At 37.2% G+C, this 17505-nt stretch overlaps 1 protein-coding gene across 2 annotated transcripts in view; it reads left to right on the top strand.

The window, feature by feature from the left end:
• The window catches only part of ATF7IP (activating transcription factor 7 interacting protein), a 106197-nt gene that overhangs the window by 83153 nt on the left and 5539 nt on the right, over positions 1–17505 (top strand). The window contains exons 11-14 of one of the 2 annotated variants that reach the window (XM_084300492.1): positions 9408–9486; positions 12137–12295; positions 13419–13604; positions 16655–16767. In XM_084300492.1, coding sequence (XP_084156618.1) covers positions 9408–9486; positions 12137–12295; positions 13419–13604; positions 16655–16767 — 537 coding nt within the window. The remainder of the gene's footprint in view (positions 1–9407; positions 9487–12136; positions 12296–13418; positions 13605–16654; positions 16768–17505) is intronic. The other variant, XM_084300493.1, reaches the window with a different exon arrangement.

The following is a 17505-nucleotide window of genomic DNA, read 5'->3' on the forward strand; positions in this document are numbered from 1 at the left end:
TTCTTGATTTATGTTTCTTACTGATGGGGGTAGCAGAGCTAATGTCTATTCTTTGCAACAAATAAGTGAGAGGGTATATAATACATAGGGGTTACTAAGACTGGCTACTCATTTTTTGAATGCTTGCATTGTTCTGTAGAAAGTGTTGCACGGTACTGAATAAGGGTAAGGGGGAATGGTCTGGTAAATGGAATACATAAAATGCTGAGATAGGTATTACACACTATCAAAACAATATTGCAGCCCTGTGAATTTTGTTTGTGCAAAATGCAAACTAGGTAAACTACTAGCTTTATTGCATTATTATTTATGTTTTCATTGTGGTAAGAGATGATGAATGCATTTGGTGCCTGATAAAATAAATTTTCATGACAGCTTTGCAAGGCTGGAATAATTATTTCAATTGTGTGGGAGTTAACTGCATTGGAATTGATAACTGTTAGGGAGTGATAAGTTTGAAGCAGTCTGTGATGGAAGTATACTTAAATATGTACTAAAAAAATGATTTTCGCATATTCTTGCTTGTGCTTGAAATCTGTAGTTTTGTATATGGATGACAAAAAACAAAATATGGGCTTTGTACTTTCCCATGCGGACACAGGATCATCCCCACGCACATGCCAATCCCAGAACATACTTTTAACATCATTCCCCATAATTTCAGATTGATTTTGCTATTATATAACGCCTTGGTGCGTCATGTATGACTGGTGGTGTGATGCTTCATGGAATGTCTCTTTACAACCCCTTTTTTTTTTTTTTTTCCCTGTTTTGATAATGTAGAAGCTATTAATAATAAAATTGTCTGCACTGTGTCAGTGTGCCACAAATAATCTTCAGAGTTTTGATCATTACTACCCTGGAATTAATTTTGATTCTTCACTGTTTTTTGGTGTGTTTTGGGGTTTTTTTGGTTGTTTCGGTTTAATATTTTTTCTCCATTTTTTCCACTTTTACTTACTTAAATGTTCTGTTATGAAAAGCAGGTGGCATTACAATTAATAGTGTGGTTACTTCAATGTGATGAACTGAACCGTGGCGTTATATAATACCAAAATTTAGTTTTTTTGAATCATGAATATCATACTTAAACAGAGAAGAGCGTATTCAAAACTTTCTTCAAAATACTAACGGTTACCTTTTGGTATTTCATGTGGTAAAATATATGTGCATGCTTGTGTGTGTATGAGTGTCGTTATATAAAATGATGTAACAGATAACATTTTCTGTTTGCTTTATATTCTAGAGATTTCTTTCACAGTTTTCTTCAGTAGTTTATCATTGACATATGTGCTATAATGTTCTAACCACTTTTTTTTTTTTTTTGGTCAAATTTCACAATTGTAGTTATGATGAAAAAATACTCTGTTCTTTTCTCAACATCATCTACCATATGTTCTTTGGTCTTTAAATTCAGTCTCCTTCCTTGTATTTGCTTTCTTCATGGAATTGGAGTAACTTTTTTTTTCTTCTTTTTTTTCCTTTCAAAATTGCAAATTAATCAACCTAATTTGCAGCAGTGCTGTCTGAAAAAGTTGATATTCTTTCTCCCACTATAACATATTTTATGATAGTAGAAATTGGTCTCAGCACGTGGAAAAACTGAGCATGGTACATAAGACGTACCGAGTCAATGTCGTTAGTTATGACCCTTAGAGTACATAAGATGCCTGAGTCAACGTCCCTAGTTTTCCAGAGGCAGATGCTTCAGAATCCCTTAAACACCAGAAACAGACGGTCATTTCATTGTGAGACTGATTCCTTTCTGATTTTCATTTATTCATTTTCTATAAACTCAAGTATTTCCTGATATTACTGTCAATGATATACGGGGTGTAATGAAAGTCTTCAAGACAAACAGAAAAAGTTTTTGATTACTTAGAATTTACATTGGTTTTACAGTAAAAATGGTGACTTCATAGCCACTCACAAATTGGCAAATCTTGTGAAAGTTTCAAATTCAGGTGACCCTGTTCTCTGTTTGTGTCTTCAGAAAGTTCCATGGTTTCGATTTCCTCTAAGACCTCTTTTCTTGTATACCTCTGTTTAAATTTGTGTAGTATTCACACGGCATTGATTCTTGAAAGCCACTGTCTAGAATGTATAGTTCTTTTCTTTCTCAAGGAAAGTTGTATTATATTTTTTCTCTAGCACTTCTTCCCATAATTGTGTGTTATTTGTCAGTACATCTATTTCTCAGTACTTTCTTTAATTGTTAAAAAGATTTTTGTAGTTGGAATTTGGAAGAAGCGAGATGATTTGTTGCAATAGTATATGCAGTGGAAAATGCATGAAATTCTGAGTATAAGTCACTTTTACCAATTTTTTGTAGATAACCATAAATTGTAGTGTAAGTACTGTATATAATTTTTATGCAAAAATTAAAATGTCTCCTGTTTGTTTTCATATTAAAAAGACAAAGTCTTGCTCTGAAAAATTAGTGCAATAGATCACTTTTCATCATAAGTTTTGTAGCTACTAGAACATTTAGAAATGCCTATTTCTATTGTAAACGTAAGAAAGAAAAATGTACAAATCTGAAAATTGTATTCATTTTATACATGCTTTTCATTATTTTATCTTCCATAGGCACCATAAAGCAGTTTTAAGCCTAACTGACTAAGTAGTATTGAGAGAAGCCTACAACTTAGTCTCTGGTTCAGGACTTAGGAGGTTTCACTCACATATTTGAAGGGGATGAAAATTTACTCTTGAGAAGAGGGGCAAAACCAAAAGTCTTTAAGTTGTTCTTTTCACAAGTTATGTGGAAGAGCGGCTTGGTACTAAAATACTTCTCTTCCACACCACCCAAATTAGATGATTGCCTGGGGCATTTGCCATGCAGTCAAAGTCCAGGGTAGTTATATGTATTGTTAAATGCTGCAGGTGTAGAGGTAACAACCTTGTGAACTAAAGAAGCTAGGGCAGGGATGTTGAATTTGACAAGATTTTCTTTAAATAATACACTTTTCAAAAGACCTTGAGACTGTAAATGTATGATTCCTTCTTCTTGGCTGGCTTTTTGAGGGAAAAATGCACAACACTGAATGAGTGAAGTCACAGTACAGAACACTCGCATAGTCCTTCTGACTTGGACTAGTGCATGCTCAGCTGCTCCTTGGCTTGTAATTATCTTTTCCTGTATTTTTTCTTCCTTTTGCTTCTTTTTTTTCACCTTTGTTTCTGCTTTTCATCATACCTTGCAGTCTTCTTCACACATTTCACCTTACGTGAGCTTAATTTCCTTTTATGACAAGGTTACTCATCTGTTTGACCAAGGGAAGCCAGTTGATGTAATCTCTTTGGATTTCAGCAAAGCATTTTAAACAGTTTCTCACAGTATCCTTCTGGATGAAATGTCCAGCATACAGTTAGATAAATGATGCATAATGCAGTGGGTGAATGGTTGGGCTCAAAGGGTTATGGTAGATGGGGTTGCATCAGGTTGGCCCAAGGGCTCCATTTTAGGGCTGGTTCACTTTGATGTTCTTATAAATGACTTGTATGAAGGACTTGAAGGTATACTAAGTAAGTTTGTGTGTTATGCCAAATCAGGAGGAGCTGTTGACTCCATTGAGGGTAGAGAGGACTTGCAGAGAGGTCTTGACAAATGAGAGAGCTGGACAATCACCAACCACTTGAAGTTTAATTAGAGCAAGTGCTAGATGCTGCCCTTGGAATGGGGCAACTGTGGCTGTACATACAGACTGCTGGGGCAGGAGAGGCTGAGGAGCGGTCCCACAGAAAGATATTGGGGTGTTCTGGTGGATAACAAGTTGGATACAAGTCAGCAGTGTCCTTTGGCAGCCAACAGGGCCAATTGTATCCTGGGGTGCATCAGGCACAGCACTGCCAATCTGGTCAAGGGAAGGGATTGTCCTGCTCTGCACTGGTGTGGCCTCACCTTGAGTACCGTGTGCAGTTTGGGGTGCCACAATATAAGGATATAAAAGTATTAGAATGTGTCTAAAGGAGAGCAGCAAAGATGGTGAAGGGTGTAGAGGGCAAGATGTGTGAGGATTGGCTGAGGCCCCTTGGTTTGCTCAGCCCCGAGCAGAGCAGGCTGAGGGGAGGCCTCATGGCGGCCTGCAGCTCCCTCACGAGGGGAGCAGAGGGGCAGGCGCTGAGCTCTGCTCTCTGGGGACAGTGACAGGACCCGAGGGAACGGCACGGAGCTGGGACAGGGGAGGGTCAGGCTGGGGGTTAGGGAAAAGTTATTCACTGAGAAGGTGATTAGGCACTGGGACAGGCTGTCCAGGGCATTAGTCATGGCACCAAGCATGATAGAGTTCAAGAAGTGTTTGTACAATGCTCTTGGACATGTGGTCTGGTTTTTGGGTGGTCCTGTGCAGAACCAGGAGTTGGATTCAATCCTCATGGGTCCCTTTCAACTCAGGACATGCTATGTTTCTGTGTGTTTTGCTTTTCAACTCCAATTTGCATGAATCTGCTTGGGCTCATATACATTAGACTGAAGCATGAAACATTCAGTTACAGGACACGTTGTTTTTATGCAAAGTATCTTATTGCAAAATGGAAGTTCACTAACCAGGTGAAGAATAAAGATGTGACTATATTAGAATGAGGAAGCTGGGAAGAGATGAAGTCTTGTATTTCTCTTGCTATCTTCTAAAATTTTTGTCACATTTATCTTTAAAATGTGAAATTTCCCAAAGGAGCTGATTTTCTCAATCCACCCCCCCCCCCCCCCCCCCCCCAAATAATAATTTAGAAACTGTTAGAGGAATATGTTTTAAACAAAGATTATATTTATTTTTTGTTAATGTTTTTCAGAATGTGTGCTTTCTTTTACTCACTGCAAAAAAAAAAAAAAAAAACACTGCAGAAATAAACATACATATAAGAAGTAATTCAAACCTAAGCAGATGAAACTGTGCAATAGATTTGTGCAGATCATACAAAATCAGATCTTAAATAGACATAAATGCTAGTAATTGTTAATTTCTATTTCCATTTCAAAAGTATGAAAACCATGTTTGTGCCTTTGGGACAGACGAGGCCCAAGACATCTCTGTGATTAATTGCTCTTTCAGTTTTGTTTTGTGTTTTGTTTGTTTTGTTTATGTGATGCCTGCATACATGTATACCCACTTATTTGTATCAACAGCTCTTCTGCATTTTGTTAAATGTTTGTTCTTGTTCCCTTATAACTGGAAGCTCAGATGGGAATGTGGTCAGCATTGGTCTCACACTCTTTGGTATCCTGACAGCAGGCACAGAGAATTTGCACTCTTATTTTCATGATGTGTATGTGATTGTGTTTGTCATGTTGCTTTATGTAAAATTGTTGCACTTCTGGCTGGCACGTGAAAGCAGAAAAAGATTCAAACTGAGGTAGTCAGGGACAGTTGTGGTTGACTGGATGGTTTAGGTCCCTGTATTGCTACTCCCTGGTTGCACAAAGTTATGACGTCAGCTCTGGGTAAACTGGTGCAAAACGTAAGTGTGCATGACAGCATTTTGGATGTGAGGGCATATACATTAACATACGTAAGCTGTTAAAATGGATGGAAGGCAGTCTTTACATTTATTTTAAATCCCAATGTAAAATTTTAAGTTTTCTGTTGATTATTAGAAACTACCCAGTGGCTGTTGTAAACAGTTTTCTTGTGCCACTTCTGGTCAGTTTGGAGACTGCTTCATTTCTGAAAAATGAGAAAAGGGGGCTTTGGAGGTTACGGTTTTGTTGGTTGTGGTTTTGTTTGCTTTTTACAAAAATTTAGTTTGTTTTATAAATATGTTCCTGAAATAAATACAAATCACTTAATATTACTTTGGTTGTTTTGTTCCAGTTACTGTTTATTTGATACTCTAGGCCACTGACTTGCTATTCAGACTTGCTAGGCATGTGAAATAAGGCACAAGACATGTTTTGGGTTCTCATGAAATGGTTTTTACTGTTCCACTAGTGTGATGAAAACGTGTCATGGTTGCATCATCATGCTCTTCTGCTGAGATCAGCTGAAGGTGGTTTGGGTGTTCCTGACTTGTCTATGTTTGGAGAAAGCTGAAAACTCACAGTAGACCAGAATAACAATACATTTCTGTGTTGCCACTTTCTACCAAAAAGCCTTCTGAAGTCTAATAGTAGGAGCTGAAAAACGTATTCTCTTATTTCAGTTTTTGACATAAATGTGAAGGTTGTTCATGCATGTCTGGAAGTCCAGTGTCATGCTTTTCTTTCCCTTCACCGGAGCTTCAAGCCTTCTTAAGGTGGTTTGTTTTGCCCTGAGCAGCATGTCGGACTCTCCTCTTCTGATCTGCAACAGGGCAGTCCCTTCCCCTGAATCCCATCCCCTTCTTCATTTTACAGAAGCAATAGCAGTTGTTTCTCTCTAGCCTTTCCTCAAACAGTTCTATTATAAACTAGAGTTTTGGCAAGTCCTTGTAGCAACAAAAATTTCCTGGAGATAATTCATGCATAATATAATCATGATACCCAAAAGGGCTGTTTGTATTTTCTTAAATGGTTGGGCACAGAACATTCGGAAAAGCATTTATTACTTGCTTTTGGCAGGGATGGTTCCAAATGCTTCCATTTGTAGGTCTTAACCATTCAGGTGGTAAGCCACGACACTTCAGAAACACCTGGTATTGGGTGATACAGCATCTCTCTCAGATCATGGAAATTCTTAACTTTCCTGTAGGAATGTAGTATAGACCAGTCGTCCAATCTCTGATTCCCATTTCTTTCTGAATCTCTTCTCTTTTCTGGACTTGAGAGATCTACAAGAATTTGAAAACCCTGCCAGTGCTACAGAGTATAGAAAGGGACCCTGCTTCTCCTTGTAAATGTTAACTGATGTTCTGAACAGTCAAAATTCTGACCTTTGTGGCAGGCATAATTAACAGTCTATTCTGTGAGGGAATACCCTGACAGCACCATACTTCCCTACATGCTTTTGGTAAGAGACGCAATATGTAGCATTTTCAGTGTTTCAAGTTTCCTTAAAATTTTCCTGTACCCCTAAATTTCATTCGAAGGTGATGTATTGCAGGTGAACTAGGAGAAACTAGCTGGGGAGTGCTGTATGTGGAGTACGGCTTCCTCTTGGAATAGCTGAACTCCGTGCCGTGGAAGTGGGACTGTGGGTTGTACCCCAGAGCACCACTCAAAACTGCCCTGCAGATCCACAGTGTCTAATACAGGTTGTGGAAAGAACCAAACCACTTACGGATATTTCCTGTGAGGAGATTGCTGCCAGGGTTGTTCAGTACAAAACCTTGAATGAAGTGACTAACTCAAAGCAGGTCTTTCCTTCTGAAAAGGGCATGCTTGAGACATAACCGGCTGATTGGATTATTTGTTTAGTATTGCCTGTTTAGGTAACTAGAGATTCTGGCCTTCCGGAGACACCAAAATCAAAACTGCATGCAGTAACACATGCAGACTTGGAAATTCAAAGAATTCTCAACTGGCATGGTTAAGTAGGACTTCCAAACAGTTTTATAAAGAGTATTTGTTTCTAGGGATTTAGATTTCCGTGTAGAAGAAGAATTGAAGGAAATTACTTCACACTAACAGATTTTATAGTGGGGAAAAATAAATAGCTTCGTGTTAGTTTTTTCTTTCTCCAGTTCTTCATAAATCTCCCTACTCCATTTTTCAGTCTGCTTTCTCCTGGCAAGGAGAGCCATAATTCAAAATATACATCATTGACTGGGAAGATAATCAAGTTGGGATGAAATTCCTCTTGACTTTGTGTTAATCAAGTACTCATTGATTATTTGAATGTGTTTTTTATCTTAAGCTTCAAGTGGTTAAATCAGCTCATCATACTAAGAAAACTGAAGCTGGAAGGTTTCTGAAATAGAAATCACTCAACAGAAGAATTCCATGATTAATACATCTGAAAGATGTGTATGAATAGCAAGGATAGAGTCCATATAGAGGTCTCTTCTGCCACCTTGGAACATAAGTACCTAGCTATTTTTTCCTTTTTTTTTTTTAATCATATAGGTTATCAGCAGAATTTCATCGGTGGCAGAAATAGAGCTTAAGCAGAAATCACCTTATAATCTAACTGTGTAATGAAGAGATCATTCATGTCAGGCTGTCCAAATCCAGTGACCAATAATTCAGAGACAGCTTTCATTTGTATTTTTTATGATGCTTTTTTTCTCTCTCCTCAAGGTCTTGTCTGTGTGAGAACTGCTTTTAAGACCTTCTTAAAGGCTTTGCTTTACCCTATTTAAAGTTAAAAGAGTAGATAATCTCAGTGCTTGGACTTTTTGCATCTGTCCCCATCAGACCACACAGTACTAACTCTAATCTTCCTAGTTTTTATCATGCTGGCGACATGTGGCTGATAACTCTTAGGATTTTTTTACATGTTAATGTTAATTATTCAGTGATGTTGATAATTATGTTGCTTTCCTAACCCCTTGTCTGACCCAAGGAACCTGGCTTACTGTAATCCACAAGTCAGTAGCAGTTCAGCCCAACAATAAATGATCATCTTTTCTGCAAAACCAAAGAAACACAAATTTTTGCATCAAATTTAAGAAAGATGACATTGACTTCATTCAAGATCTGTTCTAGAAAGCAGATTTAAAAACCCAGAAATATATAGGGCCTTCCCCGATGTTCACTTCACCAGCTAAAGGAAGAAGCTGGTGGTCCAGCTCTAGTCTGAACAGCTAAGGGAAAGTCATTGATCCAGAAGATAAATTTTGTTTGATGGCCCTCTAGGTTTTTATAACTTTAAGCCTTCGCAATAACATAAAAGATGTCTTTATCCTCTCCAAAGAGATGGTTACAAATGGTTTCATATCTAGAATAACAAATGATGAGTTTTGTGATAGGGGATAAAATACAATAATGAAGTTACTCTTCAAAGCTGGAAACCATTGGAGTTTTCTGATGGCTTTTGATGATGTATTTTATCAGCACAGAGGTTTTGTGAGAGGTTTCCTTACTGTGTAGTCAATTTCACCATATGCAGGTAGGCCCAGACTATCTCAAGATGAGTTGTCCCGGTGACTATTTTGTCAAAAGGTTATGCTGGAAAGCACAGGTTACCATTGGATTAAAATATTAAAAGGGTCATAATTAACTTATATATATATTCAAAGATTATAATACTGTTTTGTTAATTTATTTACCTGTAAAATAACAACATACTACTGGTCATCAAGGTTTTTTCCTACTCCTTAGAAAGTTAAAAGGTGCTTCAAAATTTGATATTGCAGTCTAGTCACTTCGTCATTGCCTGTTTTTCCAAGTCTGAGGAAATTTGTCTGAAATCTCCTCCTCCTCCTCCTCATTTCATCCTTTCTAATAAGCGCTTCAGTTCTCTCTCTTACACAATGTTCAATTCATATCCCTTTTTCAATCTGTGTTCCCTGGATTTGCTTTTGCAAAATGAAGGAGTTTTGTCTTTCAGAGCGGGAAGGTCGCAGGAAGCAATTCAGGAGGTGTCATTGACCTTACACTGGATGATGAGGATGATGGCTCTTCTCAAGGTAAGAGAAATAGATTTTGCTAGCAGCAGGGGCAGTTGAGCTGCAAGTATTATTTCATCCCCTTGAATGATAGACAGGAATAAACATCTGTTTCAGTTCAGTGTATTTTATTCCTTGTTGTTTCTGTTATGCAAGACTGTTACTGAAGTATTCTGATAGGCCTTAAATAAAAGGAATCCTACACAGTGTAAAATACTGTCTTTAAGGTTTTTACCTTTCCCTTAATTTAAGCACTGTTGTTGTCTGTGCTCAAATCTGTAAAACTCGTGAAACAATCCAAGAATTTCAAATTATTTATTACATTGTTGAAACTTCCTCTACGTGAATTTCATCTTTGTTTACCAATTAATTAAGGACCTTTCTACAGTTGATAATCAGACATTAGATTGTTACAGCTTCCAGTCTTTTTTCCCCTGAATAAACAACTTTGTGTACAAGAGTTTAAATACCAAATGCAGATCTGTTCTTGGCTTGGGGTCTGTGTGCCAAGATTAGGGTAAATATAGTTGTGCTTTTATGTCCTTTGGCAGTGTGGATGCATTTCATTGCTGTGACTGCAATGTTGCAAGCCCATTTTCTGGCATGGAAATTAAGCCCCTCTTCTTTTCCATTTTGTGATTTAGATTTGTAATTTTACTTATGCCTCCAGTAGTAATGATTTCCATTTTATACTTGTTTCCATAAATCAGATTGTCCTGTCTTCTCCAGTTCCAGAGTTTTAGTGAAGATGATACTGTTTATTCATCATTGGAACAGTTCCTTTATTACTTCTAATTACTTCTTTATTAATCCTGAGCTTACTACGTACCTAGTTTTCATTTTTTCTCCTTGCTGAATTTTTATTTACGTAGCTAAAGAATCTTTTGCTACTTGTTTCTGTTTACTTAGTGACATCTAAGTTGGTTATCTTTCATCATTTCCTGCAGCTGGAATCTCAGCAGGACTCTTGATTTGTCAGGAACAAATGAACTTGCTTCCATGTGAAATCAAAAACAAAATGGGAAAAATAATAGCCCAGACTATCCTTGTTGCTTGAATGACTTTTTTATAGCTCTAGTGTGTCTGGGTTCCTGGTAGTTGGATCATGAGCACATCTTCTCTAGGTCATGAGTAAGAATGTACTCATTCAAATTATGTATTATTAAAATTATACAATGGCAGTTGAAATGTGTAGAAATCTGTACGTATTCAAAGTGACCACGTGTACGCATCTCTATAGAAATCTCTTCAAAGAATTTGCTGGACACTGGGAAACCTCTCATACCCCTGTGAAATATAAAAAAGTTTGAACTAACCACAAAGGCCTGTTATTTGGTGAAAGAGCAGGAAATATCTCAATTTGTGTTTTCAAAATGATCATCCCTTTGCTGCTGCTTCTATAGTCTTTGTTCATCAAAAGAAAACTTTTCATCAAATGGCTTCAGAGAAGTAGCTCAGCTACTCATTTACAGGCAGAAAGACAATGCAGAAAGACTGCAATTTCTATTATATTATTTTTGAGATCTTGTGTTAGGTTTATCATATAGCAGTTTATGAAGGGCCCTGCTACTTCAAGCTATTAATAGCTGGTGTTAAAGACAGTTGAGTGAGACCATCAAAGTAGTCTCCAATTGCTAATAAATAAACAAAATCATGTTGAGCCACACCGCTATTAACCCTGTTCTTAATGCTTTGTAATGTAAATGTCATACTTAATGGATAATTTCTAAACATGTTCTTCAGTGTATTGCTGATACATTTTCTTGAGTATTTTTTTATTTCTACATTGTGTGTTCTTTAACTGAGTTAGTGGTTGCTGCATGTGCTTTTTTATTTAGGGCAAACCTTATTTGAATGGATGCTCTTAAAACTTACTCTCTTGCCTTGTGTTTTCTGGGTTTTGGTGGTACCTTCTCTGCCTACTGCTGCTCGAGTCTAGTTTAAAACTCCAGCTTCTCAATTCGCCTTGTGGATAGAAGGTCTGTTTACAGACCTATACAGGCTTGGTCTCAAATGTGTATTTTATGATGTTACAGATAAACTATAAAGCAGGAAAAGAATATTGCTGTAGCAAATTACAGATACAGACACTGTATTTCTCACTTCTCCAAGTCATTAATGAGTCATGTTCAAGAGAGTGACAATGTAAGAAAATAAAACTTAACAAATTTTTTTTGATTAATAAAGCAATTCCCCTTTATCAAGAAAATAGCATGAAAATTCAAAACAGCAACAGAAGGGCTGACTAATAAAGATTGAACAAAGGAAAGTATCAGCAAATAAAAGAATGTAAGCATCAAAGGTAGACAAGAATTAACACTTTTTAAAAAACAAGTTGAGTACAGTAGTATTTAGGCCTTTTAGGTTTTAGGCCATTCCTTTTTTTTAATAGAAAAATGCAGGTTTCCAAATTCTGCTGAAATACATAAGCTTCATGATGATAAAATGAAACATTATGGAGTATAGGGAGGCAAAAGATTGGGAGGATGAAAATATGGGGAACTGAAAGAAATTCCTGCAGTTTGGTTTGCAGTATGAAAAGATTAAAGAAATGTCATACTAAGAATTGTTCTTCACTAATCTGAATGATGGGGGAAAAAAAGAGGTTAAATAGCTCTGTGGTGTTCTAATTTCTGTTTGCTATTCTCTGTAACTTTGTTTTGTTTTAAAGCAGAGTCCAAGAAGCAGAATCAGACACCTGCTTCAGGATTGAGTATATCCAGCCAGCCCTTGTCCCGCCCCATGCCGTCTTTGCAACCAACCAGTCAGCAGCAAACAGGTGTGCCAACAAGTGGACCTTCCCAGACCACCATACATGTAGTACCTACAGGTAACTTCATTTTACGTCGTTTAATGTGCTGACTGCTTTTTCTTAAGCTAGACTCTTGTGTTCTCTCGTATTGTTGTAAACTTGTCAGGTGAATATTGAAAATGTTTGAGTCGCTTAAGAATCTTCCATTCTAGTCAATATCCCTTTTTTTCTTTTTTTTTTCGTTTTTCTTCGTGGATGAAGTGAAGGGGAAAGATAGTTAAGTCCAGCTGGTTTGGAAAGAAACAATTCAGGATTGAACAAATTCCACGGAGAGGAGAAAATTCTGCTAAGGAGATGGTCCAGAGCAAAAAGGAGACCAGTAAATAGGATAGCCATGGAAATTCTTAACAAAACTTGTTTGCATAAGTAGAAAAAATCTGTAGCAATTACATTATTTGAGTAATAGAAGAAAAAGCATTAGCAACATCACTCCTTTCTTTGTCTACCTGCACTTCACAATTAATTCTTTTGGCAGAGTGAATGACAAGGCTGACAATAAAGTTCCACACCTAGTTGGAAGTATGTGGAACATATGCTTTGTATGCAGTGATTTTTTTTCCCTAATGTGAAAAAGAAACATAGATCCTCTTTAATTGTTTTTCTGTAGATAATTGTTGAAGATTAGATGGCATTAGAATTGTCTAATGACCAGTTTTACAGACTCTTAGTAGTTCGTGTTCAGTGTTGGCTTTTATCTTCTCTACAGCTATCCTTATATTCAGGATTTCTTTTATTTATCTACAGATCAGACTTAGTAATAGTAAAAAATCAATTTTTTTAACTTTATTTTTATTTATTTATTAAAGCAAGGGGGTGTTTGGTTTGATTTTAATTATTGTATTTGGACTTGATATAGGTTTTTTTAGTCATCAATCTGACTATTTTGGATATTATGTTTATCTTTTCTGTTCTTATTTGGATAGATTTTGGCATTATTATTTCGGGTGAAAATTAACATTTGCTTAGGTTGTTTTCTCCTTTTTTGCGTTATCAAAAGCAGACAGGAATTTGTGGAGACAGCTTTTATTTCGCATGACTCAGTTGATTCGGTTTCCAAGGGAGGTATGCACTCTGAGATAGAGATATCACTTTCATGTTGTGGAATTCCATTCTAGGTTATTGTCTGTTTTTCTTTCTCCAGCTCCGACAACAGTGAATGTAACCCATCGACCAGTGACTCAAAGTGCTGCAAGACTTCCTATACCACGGGCCCCTGCTAACCATCAGGTGGTCTATACCACTATTCCTGCACCACCACCTCAGAATCCTGTAAGAGGAGCTGTCATGCCAAGCCCAAATTTAAGGCCAGTCAACCCACAGACTGGAGGTAGGGGATTCTTTATTCCATACACATTCCACTGTAGCACAGCAAAACTTGATACATTCTGCCTGATGGATATGGATTTTTTTTATTTTTTTTTTAACAATGCTAGTCCAAATTATAGAGATGGTTCTTACTATTATTTTTTTTTTCAATTAATGGGCTTGAGAAGATCTCAGATCATTAAGAAACCATTCCCCCTGTAGATGTGTAGATGAGGAAAAAATGGCATGAAGTTGCCTCAGGCACTGTCTGCCAACTGTGCATCTCTGGATGACATGTCCAATGCTTCACAAGGTAGCAGAAAGTAATGTGATGAGTACAGCTGTTCGGTAGAAGGATAGTTAGAGACCATTTTGTTATTATGCAGTAAGATTAAAATCTATTCATATGTACTAAATTATATGTGATTTCCTGTCTAAAAGTTCAGTTTATATCAGGCATCCTAATGTGATTCCATAACAATGTCTGATGTCCTGTGCCCAGCAATTTTTCCTATTTTCTCCAGGCTTAGACAGATGAAATTTCTCGCCAAATGCATCCATTTCTAATACATGATTGAGTTTGACTAGGGATGTCAGCAAGTTTCTCTTGACTTTGCAAATGTAACCAGTGTCTTCCCATAGCAGTAAAAAAAATGTCTTAAATGAATAGAGTATGTTCACAATAAAAAGTCTTTAAGTTAAATTATAGTTTATGTTTTGCTAGTAAGTGGTGGATTTTAATTGCCTTTTTTAGCTCCCCACAACATCGCTACTATGTTTAATTCAACATGGTTAAACATGTTTCCCTGTTATGTTGCATTGAGGCTACATTTATGTGACCTCCAGGTAATGAATTTTTTAGACACCATCTGTTTAAGCCAGACTTGCAACACTGTGTGTTTGAACAATGTAAGACTGTGCCTGCATAAAATAATTGATTCATTGTTCTGTACCACTTTTCTTTGGAAAAGAGAATATCTATGTATGTTTGTAGTGATTTAAATCTAAGCATCCCTTATGACTATGTTCAGCTGCATTGCCTTAGGCTGTGAAAAATCAGCTGTGCTAGTGAGCCAGAACTCGGTCTGACAGTTTTTGAGCTATGTCTGTGAAGTGTTGGGGTGAGGAAATGAGTGTTCCTCTCAGACTACTTGTCCATATTCCTTGAACTTCGGATACTGTGATGCCATGCAGACTGGAGTTCAGGATCTTTTGACTGACAGTATCTTCTGAGGTGTATGTCTATATCTTGTGTTCCTGCTGGTGAAAGGCCTTAAAATGCAAGGGTAACCTCTACCCACACTTTGTTTTCATCATTGTTGCCCTTAGCTACAAGTCAAACCTGTGCGATCTACCTGTTGTTTTGGAAGGAGTTTTGAGTATGTAATGGTTCATTTACTTAATTATTTTTAACAACATTTTCTCCTGCTGAGGCTAACCATCTGGTGTTCTTGTCCTGAGGAACAAGTGATAGTTAGCTTCAGCAGGTTGAAGACCAGATTATTTGGAATACAGGTTTCTTCAAGGCTTTACAATTGCACATCAGATGCAGATGTTTCACTCAGTGATAGCAAAAAAAAAAACCTTCGTTATACAGAAATGCTGATGATGATCTGTTGGTTTATATTATCATCGAAATTATTTAGTGTCAGTAGCAGGTGTTTAAGTAGTAAGATCTCTATGCTGTGTATATGGAAGATTAATTCTGAGAATTCATACAATGTGTTTTGCATACTTGTAGTTTGTTCTTCTGCCTCATCTAAGTGGTATGTCTACCTGATATTCACAAAGATGCACTCAGAAATAATACTAAATTTGTACATTATATGTTCCTAAGGTATCTCTCCATCTCTCTTCAGATTATTGTAATTTCATATAATTTATGTAATTTAATGTAATGTAATTTAGTATCACAGCTGTGCTAAAGCAGCACATATTCATACACAAGGATTTTCATACATAAGGAATAGCCAGTTTTGATGCTTGTTCATCCTATAGAAGTTTGCATAGTTTAATTAGCTTCTTAGACAGATGTGCTAATAGGAAAAAAATGAAGCAGCTAACTAGAGTTCAGCACTTTACCTACTAAAATTTAGCACTCTGTTTCAGCTGTCTCAGAGTCATGATTTACTTAGACTTTAGATACTCATCACCCATGGTCATTACTTGATGACTATTCGTAGACAGAAATTATCAAAGAATAGCCGCGGTTTCCTGAAATTTCTCACTGTGAGCTACTCATTCTTTCTATTCAGAAGTTTTAGAATGCTTGGATCTCATACAAATGTGGATTTAGGGAGTAGTGGAGGTTGCTGCAGATTTTGTATTTCTAGACAGAAATAGAAGAACATGCTAGGCAACTGGTAAGAATGAGAAAAAAAATTGAGCTCACAGAATATGCATGTCCCACAATTAAATGGACAAAATAATACTTAAGAGAGAGAGACGTAGTATAAAATGAATGACTACTTGGTCATTTGCAGAAGTTCTGGATATTATGTCCAAAGCTATAAAATTACCTAGTTTATTCCTGCCAGCCAGGTCAGTTTGCTGTGGGATTTAATGAATAGTAATTCCTGTGTGTACATATCGATAGTGGTGGCCATTCTGTGAGGGAAAACAAGCTTCTTGGACAATGACTTAATCTTTTCTAATTCTGTGCCACACACAGCACAGTCTTCTAGCATTTGTATACTGATATCATCCTGCTGTTGCAGTATTTGTCTTTTCCTGTCTGAATCCCAAAGTGATCAGATTCTCATCTTCATACTTAAGCTCCCTGAATCTCCCCAACCTCCCCTCCTCACCCATTTCTTTCATGCTACAAAGGGTAAAAACATTATTCTATCTCCTCTACAGACACGAGTACTTAGTCTCTTTCACAGCTTCAGGGAAGAGGAGGTGGCTTTGTTTTAGTACAGTAATCAGTAGGTCTGGTGGCAGTTTGAGGAGGGTGTGTCAATTTGAAATTTGGTGTCATCCAGCTGAACCAAGGAGTTTGGCTTCCAGTGTTCTGTTTGGCTGATTTTAAGTATTGAATACCCAGGAGTGTATTCATTGTGCTTCTTACAGGCATGACAGTACGAATGCCTCAAACAACTGCATACGTTGTGAACAACGGACTAAGTCTTGGATCTGGAGCACCTCAGCTTACAGTGCATCATCGACCACCACAAGTGCATGCGGTGAGTACGCTAATTTCGAAATGAGTTAAGACAATTTACAGGCTTGTCTCTGAATTAGCATGTCTCAGATTGCTTCTTAGTGTGAACTGCAGAAAAATGAAATGTCTTGTAGACACTTTCCAGACAGTTTACATGTATAACACCACTGTATCACCTACAGAAAGTTCTGCTAAGAACAGTGAGAGATGTGTGATCTTGTTAGCTTACACCACAGTTCTCCAGATCACCGGTACTGCGTATTGAAAAATGATGCATTAATTGTCTGCAGGTGACTTGTGTAGTCAGGGGTACAAAAGAACTGCCACAACAAGTTTTATCATGGTTTGAAAAAATGTAATTCATGTGTTTAACTGGTTGTCATGAGTTGGATGACAGCACTTCTTTACTGTGTGGGTGATGGAGCAATGGCACTGAGGCTGAAATTTGGTGATCAATTTAAGGTGATAATATCCACGTTGTACCATTACCTGTTCTTCCTCTTGTGGCTAAAAACCTACCTGTTGGAAAGATGATGATAAACTGCCAGTTCAATCCACTGTCTGGGGTGTTTTGGGTAATGTGGGAACAGCAGCTCAGATATAAAATAGCTCAAACAGGTTGTGAACCTGACTGCTCAGTCTTGGTAAATGGCTCAGTGTTCACAGTCCATCCCCTCATGGGTGGGAAGCAAAGAGGGAAGTATCTGTGGTGATGATCTTCTATACAGGCAGTGATTTATATGTGAATAATGACTTCTGA

Source organism: Netta rufina (assembly GCF_964035555.1).
Source record: "Netta rufina genome assembly, chromosome: 1".
Lineage (NCBI taxonomy): Eukaryota > Metazoa > Chordata > Aves > Anseriformes > Anatidae > Netta > Netta rufina.